Source organism: Bemisia tabaci, chromosome 10 (genome assembly GCF_918797505.1).
Source record: "Bemisia tabaci chromosome 10, PGI_BMITA_v3".
Classification (NCBI taxonomy): domain Eukaryota; kingdom Metazoa; phylum Arthropoda; class Insecta; order Hemiptera; family Aleyrodidae; genus Bemisia; species Bemisia tabaci.
Window position 1 is genome coordinate 360,271 of NC_092802.1, and position 25,030 is coordinate 385,300.

The 25,030-nt window shown below is 39.9% G+C and overlaps 2 protein-coding genes across 7 annotated transcripts in view; one reads left to right on the forward strand and one right to left on the reverse strand.

The window, feature by feature from the left end:
• LOC109038298 (cytosolic carboxypeptidase 1) overlaps positions 1-25,030 on the forward strand; it is a gene marked incomplete at its 3' end in the record, with an annotated part of 338,352 nt that overhangs the window by 252,305 nt on the left and 61,017 nt on the right.
• LOC140225671 (carbonic anhydrase 1-like) lies at positions 10,420-23,114 on the reverse strand. Its single transcript, XM_072305289.1, has 6 exons — positions 20,113-23,114; positions 18,137-18,370; positions 16,963-17,113; positions 15,436-15,541; positions 13,110-13,343; positions 10,420-11,828 (listed from the first exon to the last, which is right to left on the reverse strand). Exons 1-6 carry the CDS (start codon positions 20,171-20,173, stop codon positions 11,592-11,594), a joined length of 1,023 nt encoding a protein of 340 aa, XP_072161390.1. The 5' UTR covers positions 20,174-23,114; the 3' UTR covers positions 10,420-11,591.

Below are 25,030 nucleotides of genomic sequence, written 5' to 3' on the forward strand. Positions count from 1 at the left end.
CTTGTAGGAGATTCTCCAGAGGCCTTTTATGACCTTTTATTGGTCGTAATCGAGAAGGTGGTCTGCAAAATTACCCTCCTCCTCGGGCTCTACCTCTTTGGGCAAATGGAGAGGACACTTGATTGCACTGCAATTGAACCTTTTATTTCGGGAAGGGCTTAAGTTCTCAGCATTTTTGAGCTTGCTTCGGCTTGATTCAACACGACATTGATTATTATTTCTCTTGAGTTTTTGGCAGCTTAGGTTCTTTCAGGAATCTATCATCGAATTTAGCTTGTTATTTAACATAGGCGAATCTTAGGGCGGTGTCTTATGAAGGACGACTGAATGCTAGCTCCAGTACACTGCCTTGCTAAGGAAGAACGCCGTATGAACATTCGAGAGTTGCCAAATTGCCGCGGATAAAAATTTAATTTTGAAGACAAATATGCGTATTTTTCCTTGAAATTTTCAGGCGTTTTAGATAAAATGGACCACTAGACAAGGTACGAATTTCAGCATTCTGATACATGTTTCGTAATTAAAATTTCACGCAAAACACGATGCGCACGACAAAAATCACCGCAATTCACTCCTTATGGAGATAAATATTGATTCTTGATGCGTGAATTCAAACCACCCGCTCATGAAAACTCAATGCTCTACGTGATTCACATCCCCTGCTAAACGTTATCATGACAATCTCTGCGATATAAAAATCTGGCAACCTCAATCTTGACGCTTTGGCTCAGCTATAGCTAATTGCTAATAGTTTGAACAACACATGGTGGGAAATTAACATTGCTCGATTGAGAAGCTTGCTGAAACCGTTGTAGTGCGCGATTTGACTCACGTAGAGCTTTGAGTTTCTTGTGAGCGGGCAGTTCAAATTCCTCGTAACCAATATGAAATAAAAGCGTTAATATCTTTGTTAGGAGTTGGTTTCAGTAATTTTCGTTGTGTGAATCGTGTTCTACGTGAAATTCTAGTTAAAAAACATGTATCAGATTGCTTAAATTCGTACCTTGTCTAGTGGTCCATTGCGAACAAAATTGTCTGAAAAAATTGGACCAAAATATCCACGATTTTTCCAGTAAATTAGATTTTAATTGAAGGAAATATGGTAACATCTGAATGCTCATACGGCGTTATTCATAAGCACGGCAGTACAGTTCATTTCTGTTTACGTGCACACAAAGCCGCTGCGAAACTTCAAGACATGAGTTTTACCAAGCCAAGGATAAACACCGCATGAACAAACCGATCTAACAGATACTATCGAGGAAAAATTATGCGTTTTTTGATGTGACGATTTTATTCGAAATGTAATATTTGGGGTGCGTGTAAATTTAGACAGAAAATAATCTCTGTTCCTCCAAAGTATGAATATCACAGCCCTGCGTTTTTTTTTTTTTTTTTGGTCATGTCGAGTTGCATGGCATGTCTTGATTGATTCTTATGTATATTTTAGCGCCAAATTCGGGAGAAAATATTAAAACAATTCCATCACGTCAGGATTTTCCGCAAATTCAAAATTTTGGTTTTTTGGGGTAAAATTCCCGAAAAATTGCATTTTTTTTCCTCTCAATTTGACCATTGATTTTGGTCTATAGTATCTCTATTAAGTATGAAAGAACCATTGCACGTCAAAAGGAAGCCTCAAAGAGTGATAATAACTGTTTGGATTTCGTCAAACTTTATGCATTTTCAGGTGATTTTTATCCCAAAAAAATCATTTTCCGGTCAAAATTTTTAAAAATGCGACTCAAAAAAATGTATTCCCCCATAATTTCGGGATTGCCCACTAATCACCAGAACAGGCAAACACAAGTTTCTAAAGTATTGGGTGGAGGGGGGCGGCGCCAAAATGTCATGAGAGCTCCACGCGGCTCGCGGCTTCTTCCCGCCGCGCGCCGCCGTCTAAAGTTACCGTCTTACTCGTCTGAAGTTCCATTTGGCAGAATTACGTCCACTTGGTATCGGGACAACTATTCATAAACTCAATATTTTTTCCGACCTCGTAAGTGGGATTCTTCCTCGGGACAAATTCCGTGACACGGCTCGTAGAGACAAGGCGGAAGTTTTGTGACAACCCTGTGAGACAACATTGAGAAAGTCTTTTTACGACTCATCAGTTGAGAGACCTTGAAAATCGTGGCAAAATCCTTAGACCCGGCATTATTATTTCAGCCGCACGAAATGCGCTATCCAAATCCAAATACCCTTGTCCTAGAGGACGGGAAGACACTTGGATGTATTTCTGCCAAACGAAACGAAGTGCATTAAGACATGAGCCCGGAGATCCATAAAAATATATGCATAACAGGGCTCACGTCATAATGCACATAGTTCTGTTTGGCAGAAATACGTCCGCTTGTTAGGAAATGATGGGTCGAGGACCCGGCTGGAAGTTCAACTGGGAGAGGAATCTGGATTGCGGATTGTGATCCTGGTTCACCATCCATCGGTCCATCGGTCCATCGGTCGAGCACTAATTTAAAATTCAATTTCCTCGGCGGATCCACCGGAGCCGGGCAGAATAATGCAGGAAACCTGGGCCGCGACGAGATGAGCCGAGATGTAGGTGCTGGGTGCTCCCGACCGCAGTATATCCAGTCGGATCCGAGGTCGCAATATCGAGCCCGACTCATCTCCATGAAAATATCCTAGATTATTTTTATATGCATTATGGGTTGAGTTCCCTGTTTTCCGCGCTCGCCAACAGCGCGGCGCTTATACTGTGGAGAGCAGTTACGATCGTAGTCCAGGCAATAAAGGATTTTACCTTGCAAAACTTAGGTGAAATCAGGTTATGATCCATTCCAATGTAATTTTTTACGCTGAATCCGAATTTTTGGTTTTCCAACAAATTTTTCTTGTGCTTACTCCGGAAAATCGGAAAAACCGCGAAAAATCACGTTTTCCCGCGGTTTTCCCGATGTATCTCTTTTCCAGTGCGATACATCGAGAGAATACTTTTTTCTGAAATTAAAGCTGATAAAGTTTCCTAAACTTATGATCCGAACGTTTTTTTCATAGGTTCAATAGGGAAAGTGCTGGAGCCGTGGGAAGCTCTAAAAAATTGTAAAATCGCGATTTTCCACGGTTTTTTGCCATTTTTGTAAAATAGATTTATTCTTCGGCAAAATTTCAGGATAGTAATACCTTAAAAATTAATACTAATTACTTTTAAGACCCAAATGATGCCGATTTTTTCTTTTAAAGGTCTAGTGGGAGCGGTTTTAAAGCCGTGAAAAGCTCGAAAATCGCGATTTTTAAGGGTTCATTTGTAAAAGAGCGTAATCACCTGACGAAATACCAGTTTATGAGGGTGGACATAACTTCCTACAGAACGGCTCTACCAAAATTGCTGTCTTAACTTTTTTTTTTTTTAATTGATATCTGATTTAGTGGAAAAAGAGCGTTATTCCGAGCGACCTGTCCCAACGAAGGGCGCTTCCGCGCTTCCGGATTATGAACAGCATGACAAAAGGCACAAGCTATGATTTTTTAATATTGTCATTGAACACGCATGCTAGTTGACTGTCCTGTTATTGTATTTGCTCCCTATCTTTGCATGGAGAGTTTGACCTTAGGCGGGAATCAGGAGTTTATTTCACTACACAAGTTTTTGTCACGGAGTAAAATATTTGAAAAAGTTATCATGACTCTCACTTTCATGTTTTGAAATTGTTTTAAAATTCCGAACTTTTAAAACAATTTTTATGCAAGTGAGGGTTAAAGTCATTTTTTCAAATATTTTACTTCGTGAGAGTTTTACTTGATGTAGAGGTGTGGACTCTCGGGATAGCGTAGGACATCCCCTCCATCAGGGCTCCAACTTGGAGAGCTCTTTTGGAGCTTGGAAGTTGGTCACAGAAGCCAGTGGCACCACCGTGTTTTTTGCGAAATTTTACGTATGAAAAAGTACTAATTCGCAAATTCTGACACATGCTAGAGCTTCACTGACTAACTAACGGTAATCCTAAAGAAACCCCTCAGTTAGTCCATCATTCTTCACCCTAGTCTGTAATAAAAAACTCCTTTTCAACCAATACGATCGCTTCATTTTCCATTTATCTTCTTAGTCTATAGCTTTGTCCATCAGTTTCAATAATTAGCCCGCTGCTCTATTGTCGTGCTAAGGAAGAACGCCGTATGAATATTCGAGAGATGCCAAATCTCCTCGAATAAGAAATGTTTATCCGAGAAAAGTTTGGCATATTTTTCCTTGACATTTTCAGATATTTTGGATTGAAGTGCGAACAAGATTATCTGAAGAATTGGTGGATAAATATTCACAACTTTCTCAATAAATCCGTGTTTTATCAGAGGAACTTTGGCAACGCCTAACGGTTCATACGACGTTTTTTTTTAGCACGGCAGTATGAGAAAGTAAGATGAAAATCTTGCATAATTTGAAGAATGCATTTCAATTATCTTCATGTTTACTCCTCAAAAATCCACAGAGAAGCAACAAGATACAGCTCTCATCCGAAAGTGCATTGTCCAAACTCAATCTCTTCCAACTGGATTGGCGATCTATAATTTTCGAAAAGGGAAAGTGACGGGCGTAATAACTGTGATGGAATCAAATCTGGCGCATGCAAAAATCATTGGAGGAACCGTTGGATTTCTGATTCGTGGGTCTTTGATGCATTGCGCATTGCGCCCAGGGAAAACGGACGAAATGAAGACGATTCTTCCCGATAACGGGACACGACCCCGACAAAGAAACAAAAGTCGCTTGGCCGGGAACGATGGGACCCCGGCGACCTGGACCCGCTCCAGCATCCGTCAACGCCGCCACGTTTCCCGCCGATTATTTTGACGGAAATTCGCGCGCTTCTAAAAGGAGAATGTAACTACAGGGTGTCTACCGATCTCCAAAAGTCCCCAATGTCTCCGATTATACCCACTTTTGGAAGGGTGTGGGGTCCCCACTTTCAGGGGAATCCCCGAAAGTCCCCAGTTTTCTTGTTCAGGTCCACAGAAAATGACAAAATTCGTCGTAAACCCCAGGGCCGGATTTACTTACCTGCCGCCCATGGGCCGCCTGTATTTTGCCGCCCCCCTCTCATTCGTTTTGAAACATTAATAAAAACCATCAAATGAACGTGCCAGCGGGGGAGGGGTGCATAAGACGCGTTTACTCGTGTTGAGCACATTTTTTGGGAAAGCCCTGTCAACACCACTAGCAAAAGTTCACGGAACATTGCGCGAAAGTTAAGTTTCGTAAACCTATCTCTGTGTGGACAAGGCCTTCTATTCATAAGAAATGAACGAAAAAATTATGAAAGAACAAACATAAATGTGAATTAATGATTTTAACTTCCGCCGCCGCGTCGCGCAGACCGCACCGTGTTTGGCGCAATGCGTGAAGTATCCCGACAGTCTTGTAGGCGCTATGAGTTTCACGCCGCGCCGACCGCTGCTGAACTAACTTCAGGGTTTATTTGGGTTGCCGTTAGTTAGTCCATTAATTTACCTCATTTGTCCATCGTAACCGCACGCTACCCCCAATAGGATCGCTCTAGTTTTTCTTTGCTCTTTGTATATAGTTTAGTCTATAGATTTCAATAATTAGCCCGCCGTAAATCCACGCTCTTATTTTTAACACGTGTGCTACTTTCAACCGCTTCAGGGAACACGGAAAAATCAAAACGCCTTCAGCTTTTTGCATATGCAATCCGCATGTTCACTGAGTACGAATAATTGCGTGCAGTGTCTGCTTGAGCCTATGGCGGCAAACATGGGTATTTTTCTGCTCGATTTGAAAGCGCGGCGCGGGTATCGCTCGTTATTCCTGATCCTCGGGTTTTTCGTCTGGTGTTGATTTTGCGCCGTGTAATTCCATGTTCTCACGTTCCTGACGCACTGTGGAACGAGCTAACAAAAGAGGTCGGAGAAAATAATGTTTTTGCTAAATAACTTAATAATATATGAAATTATTTTACTTTATTTATTAAAATAAATAAAATGAATGTCATAATAATAAAGTAAATTAAATTTTCATTTTATTAAAATTATATTATTTTTCACAAATCTTTCGCTAAAATTTCAAATGTTGATGTTTATTTTGTCACAAATCGACGGTGAAACTACCAAACCACGTATCTCAGTTTGCGACGTCGCAGACTTCCTGTCATACTTTATTTTTTAAATGAAAAACTACTTAACGTCCAGTCTTAGAAATTTCTGTGATTTTTCCTCTTCGTGCGGAGAAAATTCCGTGAAATATTCAAAGAATGATATTGATTTGGTCTACTTCAAAAAAATAAAATGCGAGCGTACATTTTTAAACACCGCAAACGAGATACGTGGTTTGGTAGTTTCACCGTCGAAATTCAATTTCAAGGGCTATGTCTGAAAGCTAATTTCCGGAAAAAATAAGAAATCACTGTGAAATTTTTTTGTTTCATATTTTCGAAAATATAAGCTTTGAAAATTGGTAGATTTTGTGCGACTTCTCTTATTGGCTGGATGCACTGTGCGACGCGCGGCCGGGCGTCCATGTTATTGCCGATGCTCGACTCTACCGCTCATCGTCCGACATCTGATCGAACGCGGGTTTAAGGAAGAACACCGTATCAGTATTCTCTTGTTGCCAAATTTATCCCGACGAATTAATTATTTTTTAGGAGTGTTATGCTGATTTTTTCCCTCGAAATTTCCAGGTGTTTTAGATTTAATTGTGAACAAAATTGTAAGAAAATTCGGAGGGAAAATTTTTAAAAATGTGTCATTAAAATTGTTTTCTTACCGACGGAAATATGGCAACGTCCGGAGGTTCATACGGCACTTTTCCTGAAGACGGCAGTGGCGTGATTACGACTCCACGACAGATCTATCCCCAGCGTCGCCGGTCTCGGCCAGTGGCGAAGCGTCAATGATCGATTATCGATATTTCCCCGCTTAGAGCTATGGTAAAGAATCGATTATCAAGGTGTTCGTTGCGAACACCCTGTCTATATATCCTTTTCCATAGGTTCAAATGGTAGATCGATCGATATATCGCAAAGCACGCCACGCCACTGGTCTCGGCGAAAGAAGGAATGCAATTGGTGACTTTGTTATGATTGCTGACATCATCGTTAACGCAAGTATATGTCTTAGGGAGAGTCAAGTTTTTTTTTTTTTTTTTTTTTTTTTTTTGTAAGTAAGAATTCACTGTAAGAATTAACATTTTGCAGAGGTGTCACAATGATTTATAGACATTCAACAAACATGTATCTCGAAATTAGCAGCAAGGCATAAAATACAGAATTCTTTAACATTTTACCATTTATAGTATAGAAATCGCACTCGACGAGAAAAATGCATTTTACAAATACATTTAAAATTCGAAGATTTGGTGAATTTTTCAACAGTCGAAACTCAAGAGTATTTCGTCAAGGACATCAGAAAATTCGTTTATTATCAACATTCAACCATCTGCCGAAGATTTTCAGTGCGGAGTCTCGAATACTGTCCCTATTTTGAACCATTCACTTTTTGTTTCTTAGTTATTTGTTTCGCTGAAAATCAAGCGCACACGAGACACTGGTGTGAAACGCCTTCAATCTCCAGATATGCAATTTTACGTACGTGGGAGTTGGTAAAGTCGCTTCAAAAAGTGTTACCTGGAAAGAGTTACGACAAAGTTATTTGTTTCGCAGGAAATTACACGCAAACGAGGCACTGGTGTGAATCGCCTTCAACCTGTAGGTATGCAAATTTAAGTACTCGGGAGTTGATAAAGTCGCATCAAAAAATGTGATGTTAAAACCGCTCCGACCAAGTTATTTCCGTTGCAAAAAAGCTAGCCCAAACGAGGAACTGATGTGAATCGTCTTCAATCTCTAGATATGCAATTTTACATACTCGAAGTTGATAAAGTCGCATCAAAAAATTTCAAGTTGAAACCGCTCCGACTACAAAAAAGCAAGTCCAAAAGAAGAACCAATTTGAGTCGCCGCCAATCTCTAGGTATGCAATTGTAAGTACTTGAAAGTTGATAAAGTCGCATCAAAAAATGTTACTGAAGAACGATCACGACCAAATCATTTGTTAAGCAGAAATCATACGCCTCCAAGGAACTGATGTGACTGCCATCAAGCTCTATGTTCGCAATTAAAAGTACTTGGGAGTTGATAAAGTCGATAAAGTTGAGTTGAGTTGAGTTGGAATTGATAGAGGTTATACATCGACTGATTTTTGGCGATACCTAAGACAACTCTCGCTAATACCAGTCATGGAGTCCCAGCAAAAACTGATTAATGGCCAACACTTAAGAATAGTTAAGGATCGATTAATCAATGGTACGTAGTCGCCACTCGACGCCCGCCATTTTCATTCAGAATATGGAACAAGAAAGTGATTAGTTAGATCAACCACTTGGATCTTCCGATTGATTAATTTGTCGAAGAAGATACGATCGCGCAAGTCGGGCTGCCGGTCGGAGGCTCCGTGACAAATCGGCAATCAGCAACTGGGCCACCTCCCGATTGTTTGACCCAAAGACCCCCCCTGGTCTTCGAAGAAAAATCCAGCACTTTGGTGAAATTTACTCAAATTCAAAAAGAATGCCTAGATCTAGATGATCTCTGTAACCAACTTTGTCTGTAAACTTTCAAAATAATCATTTGAGGGGCTTAGAGGACAAGGCGCATAAGTGCAATTTTTGAATAAATTGAGCTATTCATCCTCCATCTTGAGCTTCTTGAGTTCTTAGGACCCAAACGTGGCGGACGCTGTAAGTAAGCTTAAATAAAAAACGGCTCAAAGCATAGTTTCATTTGCACATCGCAACGAGAACTGCAACTCACATGCATTACGGCGTATTTACAAAGTTTATAGCTAATTCTGTGCTCGTTTCGAGAAAAATCATCTTGGATATATGTAGTAAGGTTGGCAGCAAGTGCAATTGGTGATAATCATCAAAAGTGGGCTATGATCCCCCTTGATTGTCAAAATCCAAAACAAAACGCTTCCATTTTTGGGTCCTAACCAATACCATCCACCCATACCTTCCAGCGCGGGGAGACTGCTGAAACGAGTGAGTGTTCGAAATGGAAAGGACATGCAAAAATTTCAACACAACTTTAATTAAAGACGCGCACGTGGAAATGAAGAACTTAAAGCATTGCACTTGCGTAAAAGAATAATGAAACTTCACCTAGCTAGAAGCCGACCTAGGTGAGAAAGCCTGACTTTAATTATGACTTGTAGGCTTGATTTACTTAAAGTTCCCACGATACTCTCATTTGAGACAATCAATTATTATAAAAAACACCTCTACACAGAACGAGTATTTCCAAAAATGTACTTCCATCTTAACATTTGAAGAAGAGCCGTTCTTATCGAGGATACCTCAACTCCTAGCTTATTTTTTAGCGGTGAAAGGTTAGGTGGTATTGTCCTAACGGATCCATGGAAAGTGGAGGGGCCTCATGCTCATACTCTCTCTGTCAAGGTACTCAAGGTGATACTGCCGTGCTAAGAAAAAACGCCGTATGAACATTCGAGAGTTGCCAAATTTCCTTCAATAAAATGTTTATTTTTGAAGAAAACTATGGATATTTTTCCTCAGAATTTTCAGGAAATTAAGGTGAAATTGCGAACAATATTATCTGAAAAATTGGAGGAAAAACGTTTACAAAGTTTCCCGAAAATTCGTAATTTACGAAGGGAAATTTTGGCAACGCCTGAAGGCTTATATGGCGTTCTTCCTTAGCATGGCAGAATATTTCTTCACTGGAAAATGCCGTATTTATGTTGTTTTGATTCGTGGGCACCCTGTGCGGGGCCCGAAGTTCCCGGGTGCGGGAGCGGTTCGCCGCGGTTCAATAACTGACGGAATTCCAGACTGGACCGACGACCGACGTCTTCCTCTCCCGCCCGAGGTCGGGGTCGCTACGGCGTACTTGGCCCCCAGGATCACGACTTGAACCCGGTATTGTCCTCCCCCCTAATCCCCCACATTATTACCCCACTCCCCCCAATCCGTCCTCCCACCGAGCACCAACATATCTAATTCTGTAAATACACTCGTGTATGTTTGGTGTCCGGGGGGGGGGGGGGGGGGACCCATACGGTACCACGGACGGACATAGCCGCACTTCGGCACTCAACGGAGGTTGCCATCATCGGAGGAATTGTTTTTCCAAGAGGGTGACAGGTTCTGAAACATTATTGAAAACCTCCACAATTCCGGGAAGATAATTTGCAGGTGTCTGAAATTTGATGAATTTCGTGTTGAAGTGGAATCTACTGACTGAACTGAACACGAAGATACTCTTGACTCAAGCATTGAGCAATTATTAGAGGAGATTTAACAAAATAACCGCTTCTGCTAAAATATATGTGTTTAAATGGGAAATGCCGCCAGATGACGTCATTAGGCGATGAATTTTCTCACTTTTAAATCTATTTATATACTATTTTCCATAACAGAAAAAAATTATAAAAAATCCTGTGAAATCAGCTCTTTAAGCACTTCCAGATGAAGCAGTAAAAAATTTGCATGCAATTTCTCCATTTAGGCGTACCTTGAAACATTCGTGAAAAGTCAATGAATGGGCCCGTTACAAACTTCAGCCAGAACATAAACAGGAGTTGTTTTTTTTATAGAAATTGGCTCAGAATCACAATGAGTGCATCGGAAAAGTCTCAAATACACTCCTAACTTCATAATCTGCCAGGGCAATTTGCGTTTTTTCATGCTTCCTGCTTCAAAAACGATGCTGCGGCACAGGTGAACGTTTAGAGGAGTGGTTCCACCCAAACTTTAGGACTTGTATGCTACGCAATGACAACATGGCTCTCTCCAACGCGCCAAAGTACATGCACGTAACGAGATGGGATATTATCAAACGGCGTCTTTATATTTACATTTTCCTTGCGTCGATGAAGACCATGGTGCTTCCTCACGATTTGCGCACCAAAGCGACAGCCATGTTGAATATTGTGTAACATCCTAGTGGGCAAAGGTTGGATGGGACAACTTTTCTTACGAAATGTTCGCTTGTGCCGTAGTTTCGTTTTTTGATGCAGGAAGCTTAAAAAACGCATATTTCTTACGTAGATTGTCAAGTTAGGGGTAAACTTGAGACTTTTTCGATGCGCTCACCATGATTTTTTTAGCCACTGTCTGTAGGAGATATCTCTTCCCTTTGCTCTTGCTGAATTTTGCAACAGGCCTTTTCTGCCGTGCTAAGGAAAAACGCCGTATGAACCTTCTGGCGTTGCCACATTTCCTTCAGTAAATCACTGATTTTCAGGAACATTTTTGAATATTTTTCTGCCAATATTTCAGATAATTTTGTTTCTAATTGGATCTAAATTGTCTCAAAATTTCAAGGAAATATATTCATAATTTTCCTGAAAAATAAACATTTTATTGAAGGAAACTTGGCAACTCTCGAATGTTCATACGACGTTCTTTCTGAGCACGGCAGTGTTGTTCTGTCGACAAAAATTAGAACTGCCTTAAAACTTTCAAATTTTAGACTTTTTCAATTTCGAGAGTCTTGGGGCTAAAATGTGTTTCTGATGAGTATTTTTCGATTTGGGACCAATTTTCCTCGATTCTGCAGTTTCGCTTTTTCCCGAGGATTTGAAAGAATGTCGCTTCATTTTCCAGCTGATGCGGCTTCGGTTTCCTTAATGCCTGATGGTCGACCCATCATCGAGGTGATCCTGTTGTAGATGTTCGAGAGAAAGGATCCACTGGGTTTGCGCACAGTTTGTATTTCCTCCGGAGGTGACACGAAATGCACCGTTCTCCCATTCAAAGGTTGAAGCTCACGCCAGTTGGAAGTTATCGGGGTAACCCCATCCTCGTGCAGCAATTGACGGAATGGTGCCACCTGAATGCAATTGATTTAAATTAAATTATTTTCAAATTAATTATTTGTGAATTTGATTACAAAGGTATTTCGTTTTTTTCCAAAGTTTCGAAACATTAACTTTGACCAGACTGACAAAATACCAGGAATTGTCTTCATTGAAAAATTGGTTTCATTGGTAAATTCCAAAAACCTTAGATTTGACCAGACTAACAAAATAATATGAAAAGTCTTCATTGAATAGACTAAAGAAAGTTAAATTCCAAAAACCTCAGAATTTTGAGATTTGACACGGGCTTCTTGGAATTAAATCGGTCATACCAAAGTTCTTGGTCAGTGACTCTTCTTTGTTGAAGTTGTCGAGACGCAATTTCAGTTACGAATGGGTCTGTAGATAAGGTATGAGTTAAAGCACTTTTCAACATATTACCACCTTAAAATAATTTTACGTAGAAAACAATTTGACAACAGGAATTTAGGAAATCAACTCTTGAACAAGTTAAAACGATGGCCAAAGTGCGAAACCACGTATCTCCTTTTGCGACGTTACAGACTTCCTATCATACTTTATTTATTCATCAGAATATTAGTCAACGTATTTTCTTGAGAACTTTCTTGATTTTTCTGCTCTGATAGCAGCATACATACATAAAGCCGCTTTTATAGCGCAGCCTCGCGCTCTGCGACGCCCAATCGCCAATGCCCCCTATCCTCCCAGAGATCATCAGGCAATTGGCACCTTCTGATCTCCTCCTCCACCTATTGAAAACATTGGAATTGGAGTGAACATTTTGAAATACCGCAATGAAGATACGTGCTTTCGCACTTTGGCCATCGATCAGTGATTAAAACTAACATTGGTTCAATGGCCTAAAACAGATGACGTCATTTGTATCATGTAACTTCCATTCGATCTGTGTTGAAATTCTTGTTGAAATAGTGTTCAGTATTTTATTTTCGGACTTCTTGTCGTGTAAAATGTTTTCTACGTTTTAAAGAGAGAACGTGTGCCGTGCCGCTCTCGTTTGGGTCCATTTCCACAGCCCCCCCCCCCCCACTTTTGAATTTTAAAAAAAATTATATCCTAAGTTGTGCTAATTTTGTGCTATTTTGTGCTATTTTGTGCCGCAAATAAAAAATTTTGTTCAGCACGAAATTATGGCATTCTTTTTCTCGAAAATTCGGAAGTGGAGGGGGGGTGGGGGGCTGTGAAAATGGAAATTTCTCGTTCGAACCTTGGCTAGTAGCCTTTCTACCCACCCCAATTTTAACAAAACGAACAAAAAACCCAATAAGACGAACCTGCTCCTCGGTGATGAGTATCTCGGAGGGGTAGACGATCCATGTGACGTTTTCACTGAAGGGCGGAGTCGTGAGGGATCCGTTGTACGCGAAGTAGTTCTGCGGAGCTGCAACGTCCTTGGCGAACGTCAAAATGTCTGGAGTTCCGATGACCTCAGACTCGAACTCCTGAATTTGTCGCACTCTCTCCACGATCAGATTGAACTTTTGGTTCGGGTTCGCGTCAGGCACAACCTGTCGTTGAAGTAAAGTCGCGGTTAGGTAATGCCAAGGCACGTGTGCTTGGAATCTTCAAAGCACTCCATTTTCTCGTTTTCTCGACGCAGAAACGTCACTTAACCGCAGGGTTGCAAATTCAACTCGAAAATTTACATCCTGCAAGATTCAATGCCCAGAAAAAATTTTAACAACGACTTTCACGTTTCAAATAATTTTTCTCGTGTTTTACTATTCAAAACTACTTGCAACACCTTTTCTTTCATTTTTTAATTTTTTTGCAATGTGAATTTGCGCGTTCCTGTTAAAATTGGTCGGCCCCAAACAAGGAATATTTTATTGAAATCGTCTTAAGGGTCAAATCGTCACAATACGATCAAATGCGTTTAAAATATTTAATTTTTAGCTTAGGCACAATAGAGTAAGATCCTCTTCTGGATCGGAAGGCTAGAATTTACAAGTTCATCTTTTGTGTCAAATTAGAAAATCAAATGATCATTTGGACCTTATATTGCAAATAGGAGCTACAGTTTCCGGCCCATCTGCAAAAACACTTACGACACACTCGTATGTGCGTGCGTAAAAAAATAATAGTGAATACGTTGTTGCTAAACTGCAGTAGCGTGGCGTGCTTTGCGATATATCGACTGCTGCCATTTAAACCTATGGAAAAGCGAACACCTTAATATTCGATTCTTTACCACGGCTTTAAATGGGGAATTATCGATAATCGATCCCTCACGCCTCGCCACTTAGCCAGAAATTGGAATTCCAAATTGCAAAATCTTGTCCATTTAGACGCAACCGAATTCCCTTTCATGTAATATTCAATTTTGAGAGAAGTTTTGAATATTTTTTCTTTGAATTTTCAAAAAAATTGTACGAAATTGCATGTTCTGTTCCGAGTTGCCAAATTGTGCAATATAACGTGCAAATTTTACATCGGTTCAAGTGGGTGAAAAGTGCCGACTTTTCAGCAAAATCCGGCGACTCTGTTAAGTTCTCTCAAATATTAGAAGGATACGATTTACAAGTTTGCCAGAAAGTTCTTCTTATACCGGAAGAAAATTTAAAGCGTTTAAATGTTCTTGCGGTGATTTTTCTTATCACGGTGGAAATGAGGGCAGGGCCGGATTTTCCTACTTGCCGCCTATGGGCCGCCTGTATTTTGCCGCCCCCTTCTCATTCATTTTGAGACATCAATGAGAACCATCGAGTGAACATGCCAGCGGGGGAGGGGTGCATAAGACGCGTTTACTCGTATTGAACACATTTTTTTGGGAAAGCCCTGTCAACACTACTAGCAAAAGGTCACGGAACTTTGCGCGAAAGTCAAATTTCGTAAACCTATCTTCCATTCTTAAGAAATGAACGAAAAAATTATGAAAGAACAAACACAAAATTTGGTTCAATGATTTTAACTTCCGCCGCCGCGCCGCGCCGACCGCACTGTGTTTGGCGCAATGCGTGAAGTATTCACGCATTCTTGTAGGCGCTATCCGTTTCACGCTGACAGCAATAACCGCACTGTGTTTGATGCAATGCGTGAAGTATTCGTGCAGTCTTGTAGGCGTTAATATGTGTTACATGCTGATTGCCGCGCCGAGGGCTTCTCCTTTTCATCTCAAGTACTCATCATCATTTCTCCCTAAGTCGCGCCGTTCTAGGCCAAATTGTGTGTTTGGTTTCTCTCCTGACTCGACTAATTAAAGGTGCTGTCTCTTGTACCACTGAAAGACGACAAAATTAGAAATTACTATACTCTCAGGAAATGAGAGATTTTGTAGCCTTTTCTCGTTTGTAATTTTTTTTTCTAAATCCGATTTTTTTTATACCTATACATTAAAAAAATTGCAAAATTTGCCGCCCCCTAGATTTGCCGCCATGGGCCGCGGCCCATGTGGCCACCCCCTTAATCCGGCCCTCATTATGAGGGTCAACGAATCTTGAATGGAGTATATAGATTGAATTTCCATTAAAAATTTTCCTGAAGATTATTTCCGGAAAACTCTTTTTGGCTCTCCAAAACAGTCTCAATACTAAAAGCCGTTGTGTTCAGATGCGGTGACATAACAACATAATGCAAGAAATAGTGGATGAATGTGCCAACCCTCAAGAAAAATCCTACGACGGCGATTCCACCAGCTTTTCCTTGAGCCTCTGCCACTGAACCGAACTTACTGTTATGATGTACAAAATGTGACTCCATACTAAACCTAAACAGATTCAAAGATAAATTAATTAAGCAAAGCATTCACAAAGAGGGGATAAAAAAAGTTGACAGCTGCTTAGATGTTTAATTGTATCCAAGACATAATTTAGTTACGGCATTTAAATAGTTTAGTTCTCGTTACTGAGCAGCACTGGGAGAAAAAGTGTAATAATATCGCTGTATAACTATCACAGCATCATGAGTATTGTAAATATTACTCAAGTTATCAACTACACATTCGTATCGTTAATAGACAGACTGAATGTTTTTCGTTTTCTTTCGTACGACATGCTCATTTCTTCACTACTAAAACCCTCATCCCAGAGTCATCATCAGTTATTATTAAAAAAATTTCATTTGATATTCTGCTCCACATGTTGCTCATCAGTGCCGAGGCGTGAATGATCGATTATCGACATTTCCCGATTTGAAGTTATGGTAAAGAATCGATTATTAAGGCGTTCGCTGCGAACGCCCTGTTTATCGATCCACTTCCATAGGTTTAAATTGAAGCTCAATCGATGTATCGCAAAGCACGCCATGTCACTGTTGCTCATCAATCATCATCAGGCGGGAAGCGTTGACCTCCGGACTGAACTTTTTCTTTACTTAATTTTTTAGTTTTTAGATAGATAGTTACTAGACTTTTAGTTTAGGGTTTCTGAAATGTATTATCTCAGTTTTTAGTAGATTCATCGGGCATAACCTAACAGAGAATTTGGACGCCAACTCTTCATCGCTTCTTTCGAGAGTGCTAATTACTCTCATTCCGGAGTATTTTTTATAATATGTTTCTGATATGGAAAGAGTATTAAAATAGATTTAGACTGAGAAAATTTACCGCTTAGTGACGTCATATGGTGGGCTTTTTTATTTAAACACATGTATTTTATCAGATTAGATAATTTTCTCATATCTACTCCAATTATTGTTCAAGTTATGAACCAAGGATATCCTCATGTTCAGTCTACTCAGTAGTTTCCACTTGAACATGAAATTCGTCTCAGACACTTGAATATTCTCAATGGAGAATTTGCTCGCAAATTTTTCTTGCTGGATCTGAGAGTGCTTAAAGAGCTGATTTCGCAGTATTTTTTATAATTGTTTTCTGTAATAGGAATTTGTTAAAAAATGATACAAAAGTGAGAAAATGCACCGCCTTGTGACGTCATCTGGCGGCATTTCCCATTAAATCGCAAGTATTTTAACAAATTAGATATTTTCCTCACATCTCCTTCAATATTGCTGGATTAATGAACCGATGGTATCTTCGTGTTCAGTTCACTCAGTAGTTTCACTTGAACATGAAATTCGTCAAATTCCAGACACTTTCATATTCTTTTTTGCGACATTAATACGCCACGGCATGGCATCTAAATGCTTGGCAATGTAATTTTAAATGCAAAAAAATGTTGGGATATTCACTTTTGTCGATTGGCCTCATGTTCACTTCCTTGGAAACTCTCGGGAGCCCAGTGGAAATGGCATTGGGCCAGAAGGAAGTCGCCGAGTGGCTCTAGGATCCCTCCTCTCAAGACGGGAGCACGAGCATTCTGCGCGTTCTCTCCAATCATGGCTGATATGAAATCAAAGAATCATCACCAAACGTTTTAAAAAAGGGTAATACTTGGAAAAGGTTAACCTAGACAGAAAATGGTTTTCATTTTTGTTCTTACGAATGGGCAGAAGCAGAATTTTCAAAAAAAAATAGGCTTTATAATAGTCTTCAAGAAAATGAAGAAGAAAAAGTCCAGATGCACCTACACTCTGTCATAAATTGAATTCCTAGATGGCGTCATCAACGGCTGTCATCAGTCGCTATTATATTTTGCTCCTATAGGTCGATGTTTCTGGCATTATTATTAGTGTCGAGACGTGAACGATAGATTAACAATATCTCCCCATTCTAAGCTGTGGTGAAGAATGTTTTTTTTTTTTTTTTTTTTTTTTTTTTTTTTTTTTTTTTAAACCAAAAAGTTCTTTATTATTGTTTACAAGGAGGAACGATATGAGACAGTAACTTCGCCCGAAGGCCTATTAATACAACTTACTTGAATAAAGAGCCAATTTACAAGAATCGATTATTTAGGTGTTCGTTCGTTGCAAGCACCCTGTTTATCCATCATTTTCCATAGTTTAAATAGCGGATCTATAGATTTTTCGCGAAGCACGCCACGCCACTGGTTGTTATCCGTCGCTTCAAGAATTCGAAGAAATCCCTATCGATCTATACTTACTACATCAAAAAAAAGCTCGGGACGTTTTGCCCAGGTCATTATCAACCGAAAAAAGGGTCAACCCTAAAAACCAGGTCGAAATGTCCCGAGTTGTTCGTGTAATTGTATCCTTGTTTCCCAGCTAAATTTTTTCTTTTTTTTCTGTCATATGTGTCGGGCTACCATAGTTTTACAGTTTTACCACATCTATATCGATTGGCATGTCCGAATAATCAGCTTGTAAGTAATATCCAGACAAATGATCGTAGTTATTTTTAAAACACGGGATAGGTGTGCCTCTGTAGAGAGACGTCAAAAAATAATCTTAAAAACATATTTCTGCCCTAAAACTGAGCTTCATTTTTTCAGAGGCGTTAGATTACCTGTTTCGCCGTTATTCCTTATGACGATTTCGTTTTCCTCCCGTAAAGCGAAGTGACCGTCGAAAACGAGATCCGGTGCTTGACGCGGGGTGGATTGACGAAACGCCAGGGCGATCGGCGATTGCTCATTCGTCGAGGGAGGCGGAGGTGTCGTGACGGTTGCTATGCTCACATTCGGCTCTCGCCCCGGCAAGTCCCCGTCCATACTCCCCCGGACCCTTTGACATCCCCCTTCTATAGAGAAGAACACAAATTAGAAGAGAAAAAAAAACGTATTCCGAAACGACAAAAAGGACAATCAGGGTTGCCACAGTCAGCGAAAACCGGGAAATATCAGGTAATTTTAAAAAGTCACGGAAAACCGGGAAATGTCCGGGAATTTAAACAAGTCAGGGGAAACTCGGAAGTGTCAGGGAAAATGACGAAAATGTCAGGGAAAATTTGTTGAATCACCCACGTTTGCTTTCTAGAATGGGTTTGAGGTTTTGAACAACAAATTTTGCCCTAAAACTCTGGACATTAGGCCACTAAACCACGAACAAACGGATCAGTTGCACTGGCCACAGAATCGTGGTTCAGTGCTTAGTTCTAGATCAGCTAAAAATAATAAGATGTGTCCTAACAGCAACTCTCTACGTTCAATATTAACCGCGATATCACGCTTTGAAAAATTCGGTTTATGACGTCATCCACCGCGGTAGTGATACCCTTGGTTTCTTCTACCTTGCTTTCATTCGAGGCAAGTGCAAACGTGCGTCACACTGACTAATGAAAGCAAAGTGGAACAAACCAAGGGTGTCACTACCGGGGTGGATGACGTCATAAACCCAACTTTTCAAAGGGCGATATCTCGATTGATATGTAATGTTGAAAGTTGCTTTATGGATGGATCTCATTATTTTAAGCCGACCTACAGGAATTAAGCATCAAAATACGATTCTGCGACCAGCGCAACTGACCCATTTTGACTTGCAAATACAATTTTCTAAAGGTAAAAGAAGCTTAAGACGCGATGCGCACATTAAGACACGATAAAGTGCAAAATCAGAAACCGAGATTTACGCAGTTCAAAATCGCAATTTTTCCGCACATTTAAAACGCTTCGGTTCGAGCAAAACTGAATAATGTCATCCAGCACCGATCAGAAGCGAGCATGGATATCCGGTTTTCTGCGACTTCCGTCGAATGTCTCTCTACTCCTCGTACATGAAAATCAGGAAATTCGAAACTATACCTTGAAAATAAAAAAAAAAAAAAAAACGAATCTAATTCATGTTGTCTGTAGTTAATAGACATCAATTTCACTGAAATACGTTTTATTTGAATCAAAATGAGTATAAAATGAAAAGAGACAGGGATTTAACTGGGGCCGAAGTTCATCACTTCCATCATTTTCCCACCATTGCGATTTCACTTGCGATTACAATTCCGTTTTCACCGTTGTCATCGTTTTCAATTCCGTCGAGTCTTGGGACTTTATAAAAGCGGACTTGTCCGCGGATTTTGGCTCAAAAATTACGCAATAAATCACTTCGTGATCCATCACCTGGTACTTTCAGAATATTAAATTAATAACACAAGCTTTAGTGACCCATTCAAAAGGTGTCACCAAAAATACCAAAAATGTGACACCAAAAAGCCGAAGAAATAGCCATTTCAAATTCACTGCACCAAAAACTTGGTTTTGAGAAAACGTTTCTAAAATGTTTAACATCCCGTGCTTGAGACTTAAACTTGCATCGTTTTATTGAATGTACTACCTCTTTTGGCACAAAAACGAACTAAATCGCGCGCTGCTTTCCTTTCTGCACTTCAACATGTTTAGAATCATCTAATTAACTGAAAAAGCGTAAATAAAAAAAATCTACCTCCTTCAGCACAAATATGAACTAAATCGCGCGCTGTTTTCCTTTCTGCACTTCAACATGTTTAGCACCAGCTAATAAACTGAAAAAGCATAAGTGAGAAAATCTTACCATAAATCATTAAAAGAAGAATAACAAGGCGGATGCCATCTACATCTCGCAAACTATGCATTTTTTTAAAGGTAAGATCTCTGAAAGAAAAAAATTCCTAACGTAAGCACCAACTTGACACCAAAACAGTTGAATATTCCTAACGTAAGCACCAACTTGATACCTGAAAGAAAAAGATTCCTAACGTAAGCACCAAGTTGACACCTAAAGAGTTAAAAGACTACATACTTCTAACTCACCAAAAATTTTACCGATACGTTAGACACAGCCAAAAAATGAAGTACCACCTTCTCGCTTGCTCAAACAGCGAGATAATTGGTTAATAATTGCTTCACTGATATACGTCATATCAACAAACTGTCGTGCTAGTAATTTTTAAGAATTTGAAAAATGAACTGCGTTTTCGGGAGTTTGTCTTAGTCTTGGTGATTACCTCGCAGCCAATTAGAATGCTTCAATAATGAGGAAAACTAATTAATTAGACTCATCTACTAAGGGGCTCGAAAATGTAAACTTTTGGAAAACTAAAATTCGCAGTTCAGTTGTTCCTTAAACAGCTTTTCTTCTTCGGAGGTCCCATATGGTATACATTATGATGAAGAGAAGTCTAACGAAGCCTTCATGATAAGCCTGTGTCACACTATCAAAGCTAGCCATCAAAATATCAAGGCCAGGTGTTGTGATTGGCTTATCCGATGACTTGGACGAATCACAGCACTTGACCTTGCCATTTTGAAGGAGTATTTTGATAGTGTGACACAGGATATACGCCGTTTCCTTTGCGAAAGAAAGTAACTCCATTTCAATGTTGCCTAATCTCCCCTCGGAAATTGCGCATTTAGCAAGAGCGTCTTGGGCATTTCTTCTGATTTTTCCTCAGATTTCACGCAAAAATCAGACACATTTCAGATTAAAATTGAACAGGTACATTCTTTTAAAATGAATTGATTGTGTGCGTCAATTTGGCAACCTTGGAATCAAGTCTAGGCGACTGCGAATAGGACAATAAAAATGACAATTTGCCAACTTCGAGAAAAATTCAGCTGTATAACTTGAGAAATGGGTCCTCGCAAGGGATTCGTCTAATTTATGGTACTTATCGCGTTGGAAAATAGAATTAATTGTACGGCGTACATTCGTTTTATCGTGAAGGATCTTCGATTCACCAGAAATTCTGGGATTTCAATGTTAGCGGTTATTGTCTAATTTTACAAAAACTAGTTTCTTAATAACGCACAGTGCAACCTTGCTCTTAACTCGTAGGAATTGTGTGAAACAAACGAGTGGCCTTTTGCTCGTTGCTTTGTTTTACTTAGCGCGCGCTTCAGTTTTTACCGACGTCGTGTTGTAATTATGCGAAAAATAAGTCTATGGCAGGAACTGAATATCCCAAGACAAGTCATTTACTGACCGTGGCATTTGTCATTGAACAAGACGTTCTTAAAACGGTTTGATTTATTTGTATTTTCGGTTTGGATTCTATGACCATGAAGTCATATTCTCCCAGTTTTGCTAGCCAGACGAATAGGTAGAAAGATAGTCGGCTACTTTAATCTATCTTGAGTTTTCTGGACCAAGGTCCTTTTCCCTATTGGCGAGCACCAATTCTTTTGAACTCAAAAACTTTAGTTAATATAAGCTCAGTTTTCAAGTGCTACCGCCGAAACCCATTGTTTTCTGCGCTCTTTTCACAAACAACTACCAAAATCAACAAAAAATTTTAGTTGGTTTGCGTTTTACTTCCTATATTAACGAGAAGTAACACAAGAATGCAAATATTTTTATCGGTGCATGTGGCTTTTTCGACGAGATGAAACAAGACACAGCCCTATCTACGCTGCGTAGTATTAGAGTACCTCTACGGGGAGAGTATGGACAACTCGATTTATGTAGCTCTTAGGGCCTGAAAGGGAGACAACTTGAAAAACGAAAATCACTAGAAAAGTGCCGCTGCCAACCTATATGCATGCATTTGGAAGATCACTCAATATGGCCGACAGTGCATAACAAACAAGCGTCTTTAAGGATTAAAACTTTGAAACTGAGAAAATGTCAGCGAAATCAAAGTTGTATACGTGCTTCTATAATTTTTGATGAGTGTAAATAGTTGAAATGTGAAAATTAGTACCACTGGATAATTCAAGTTCATAGGTTGCCTGTTTTTTTGGGCCCTAAGAGCTACATGACCTGATCAAGTGATCAAACCTGACCTCCAAATTTTCGAGTTGTCCATCGATTTTCGATTCTTTTCGTGCCGACATAAATTTCAACAGTCAGGCTGCAGGCGTGTAGTTGAAGTGTCTTACCCCCCCCCCCCCCCTTGTCATTTTCTGTTTTACCGCGAAGCGGCGAACTGAGGACGCAAAGCTTCTTTCCATGCCTTTTCTGGGCGTGAGTATTTTTAGGCACATCGGAGGGCAACATCTTGGGGTTTTCGGTTTCCTCGTAGCTGTGCTTTAATGCATCGTGTACATGCACTCGCGTTTTTCCACCGACGATGCACACCGCATAGGTTCAATCACATCTTAAATCGCTGTTGCCACATCCTTCATAAATCCTAATTCTATAGTTTTCGTGTGCTTCCGTGGGGTTTTGTGCAGAATTTCGCTCAGAGCGGCAACAGGGCCTGTAATTAGCCTCTTCTGCCCCTCCCCTCCGCCACTGCGCGCAGTCCGCATGCGTGCCTGCGTACACCGCGCGGCTATCATTGTTACATACCAGTGTTGCCATTCCTACACGGCTCATAATGATTTTCAAACTTAATTTTTTTTTTTTTTTTGCGTTTAATTTTGTCTTTTTTGCTCAGAATTACTCTTAGTTTTTACGAGCACACAAACGGTAAAATTTAATGTAGAAACAATTTTTAAGGAGCACAAATTTTAATTGCCCATCTGATATTAAACCCACCCGTAAAAATTTCTCCAGAATCTTCCACGATTTCCAAATTTTTCCGAGTTTTTGTCTCCCGGCCACCATTAATGCTCTGAACTGAAAGTTGAATCATAGTATTATCTAACGTTAACATATAAAATTAATGCAGTTTGTTAAGTTTTAGTTTTAAGCCACGTAGATAGATACAAGAAACACTTGTAGTAGTTACGATATATTTAAATAAAATTTCTTTAAAAAAAAAAAAAAAAAAAAAAAAATTGAAAGTTGTTCGATGCGGAAGGTCTTGGCCAAAATCGGTTCTACCCAGGATATCTGTAATCCTTTTTTCGCACCAATAGATATCTATTCGAGATTTTGTGTCCGCTCATATCCACAAAATCCCCTTTCAGAAGACTGTGTTACTTCCACTCGACTACTTTGAAGTTTCTTTAAAGTAAGTCTCTCAGATCGATGAGAAATCCAAAAAAATTAACTTTACTTCGAATTGTCTTCGGGCTAGGTGACAAAATTTCATTAAAAATAAAATTTTGAAATTTCTCGCGGAAAAGTTCGAAAATATCAGAAGTATGCGAATGATTGAAAAATAAATCTCTCGTCACGGATTATCAAACACTGCCAAGAATTGTCAAGAAGCGTTGTTAACTGTGTTTAGTACTCGTGCGGTGTGAAATGGAAGAAATATTCAAAGTTGGATGAAAAAATGAAGGATTTTTTGTTTTGTTTGTATTTTTCTGTAGTGCGGGCTTTGCATACCTTGCCCCTGAAATTAATTCTCGGTATTTTTCAAAAATTTCTTAGCCTCATGAAATACCACTTTTCCACTCTTTCATAAGTCTCCTTCCTCTCATGCCGCCCTGCTTTGGGGTAGCAACCTTTTCCACCAAGAAGCGTTCCTTGAAGCCACCTGTGAGCTGATTATTGAAATTGATAGACAATGCTATAGACGAAGAAGACAAAAGGTATATGGAAGGATCCTATTGGTGGAAGTGGGTAGTTGAAATGGACCAATAGGGTAGGCAATAGACCAACTAATGGCAACCCTCGAGAAACTAAAGTTAGTCCATAATTTTCTCCATTAGTCTGTTCTGTAGGAACCACCAATAGAGAATTTGCAGGTGTCTAAAAGATTTATTTCGTGTTAAAGTGGAAACTACCGAGTGGACTAAACGCGAGGATACCTTTGGTTCATGAATTGAACAATTACTGGAGGAGATATGACAAAATGATCTAATCTGCTAAAATACATGTGTTTAAATGGGAAATGCCGCCAGATGACGTCACTAGGCGGTGCATTTTCTCACTTTTAAATTTATTTTTATACTATTTCCCATATCAGAAAAAACTATAAAACATACTGTGAAATCATTTCTTTGCGCACTTTCAGATGAAGCAATATAAAATTTGCATGCAAATTCTCCATTTCAACCAATAGGATTGCTCCGTAGTCCCAATGTCTTCTTGTCTATCGCGTTGTCTGTCAAATTCAATAATCAGCCGGCTGGTTGGTGGAGTCCTCCTTTTGGACAGAGGGATCTGCATGAGCCCGGCAACAGCCGTGAGGAGATTTGCTGGCGGGTTCTTGAGTTGCAAGTGCGGACGCTGTGCGTGTGTGTGCGTGAGAATGTCTTTGTGTATAATTAATCAGTAAGCCGAGCGTGAAGCCGCGATTTAAAAGCGGCGCTGTTGCCCGTCCGACCCGCGCTCACGCCGATGCGACGCCCAAATTTCTCCCCTATTCTGGCCGTTTGACGTCACGCAGGACGCACGCAGACCGTACGCTCATGCATGTGCCGCATACAGCCCAAGAATCGTAGCTGAGATTTTTGAAAAAAAATCGAGCTCGAAGATTGTATATTTTAGATACTCTGCAGTGAGAATCTTACACTGAAAAAAAAGATTGGTAGAATTTACCATTTTTTCACGCTGTATTTCACACAGCGTCAATTTAGAGTCAATTCTGCCGGAAGAAAGGTAAAAAACGTTACTATATACTGCTACAGGTATCCATTCCTCTGGCAGAATCGAC

Excerpts from the sequence above, each read along its gene's own strand:
- LOC140225671 (XM_072305289.1), bottom strand. The coding sequence starts at position 20,173 with ATGCATAGTTTGCGAGATGTAGATGGCATCCGCCTTGTTATTCTTCTT. Across the intron at positions 18,371-20,112 it reads TCTTCTTTTAATGATTTATG|AAGGGGGATGTCAAAGGGTC; the intron begins GTAAGATTTTCT and ends TCTTCTCTATAG. Across the intron at positions 17,114-18,136 it reads AAGGAATAACGGCGAAACAG|CCATGATTGGAGAGAACGCG; the intron begins GTAATCTAACGC and ends ATTTCATATCAG.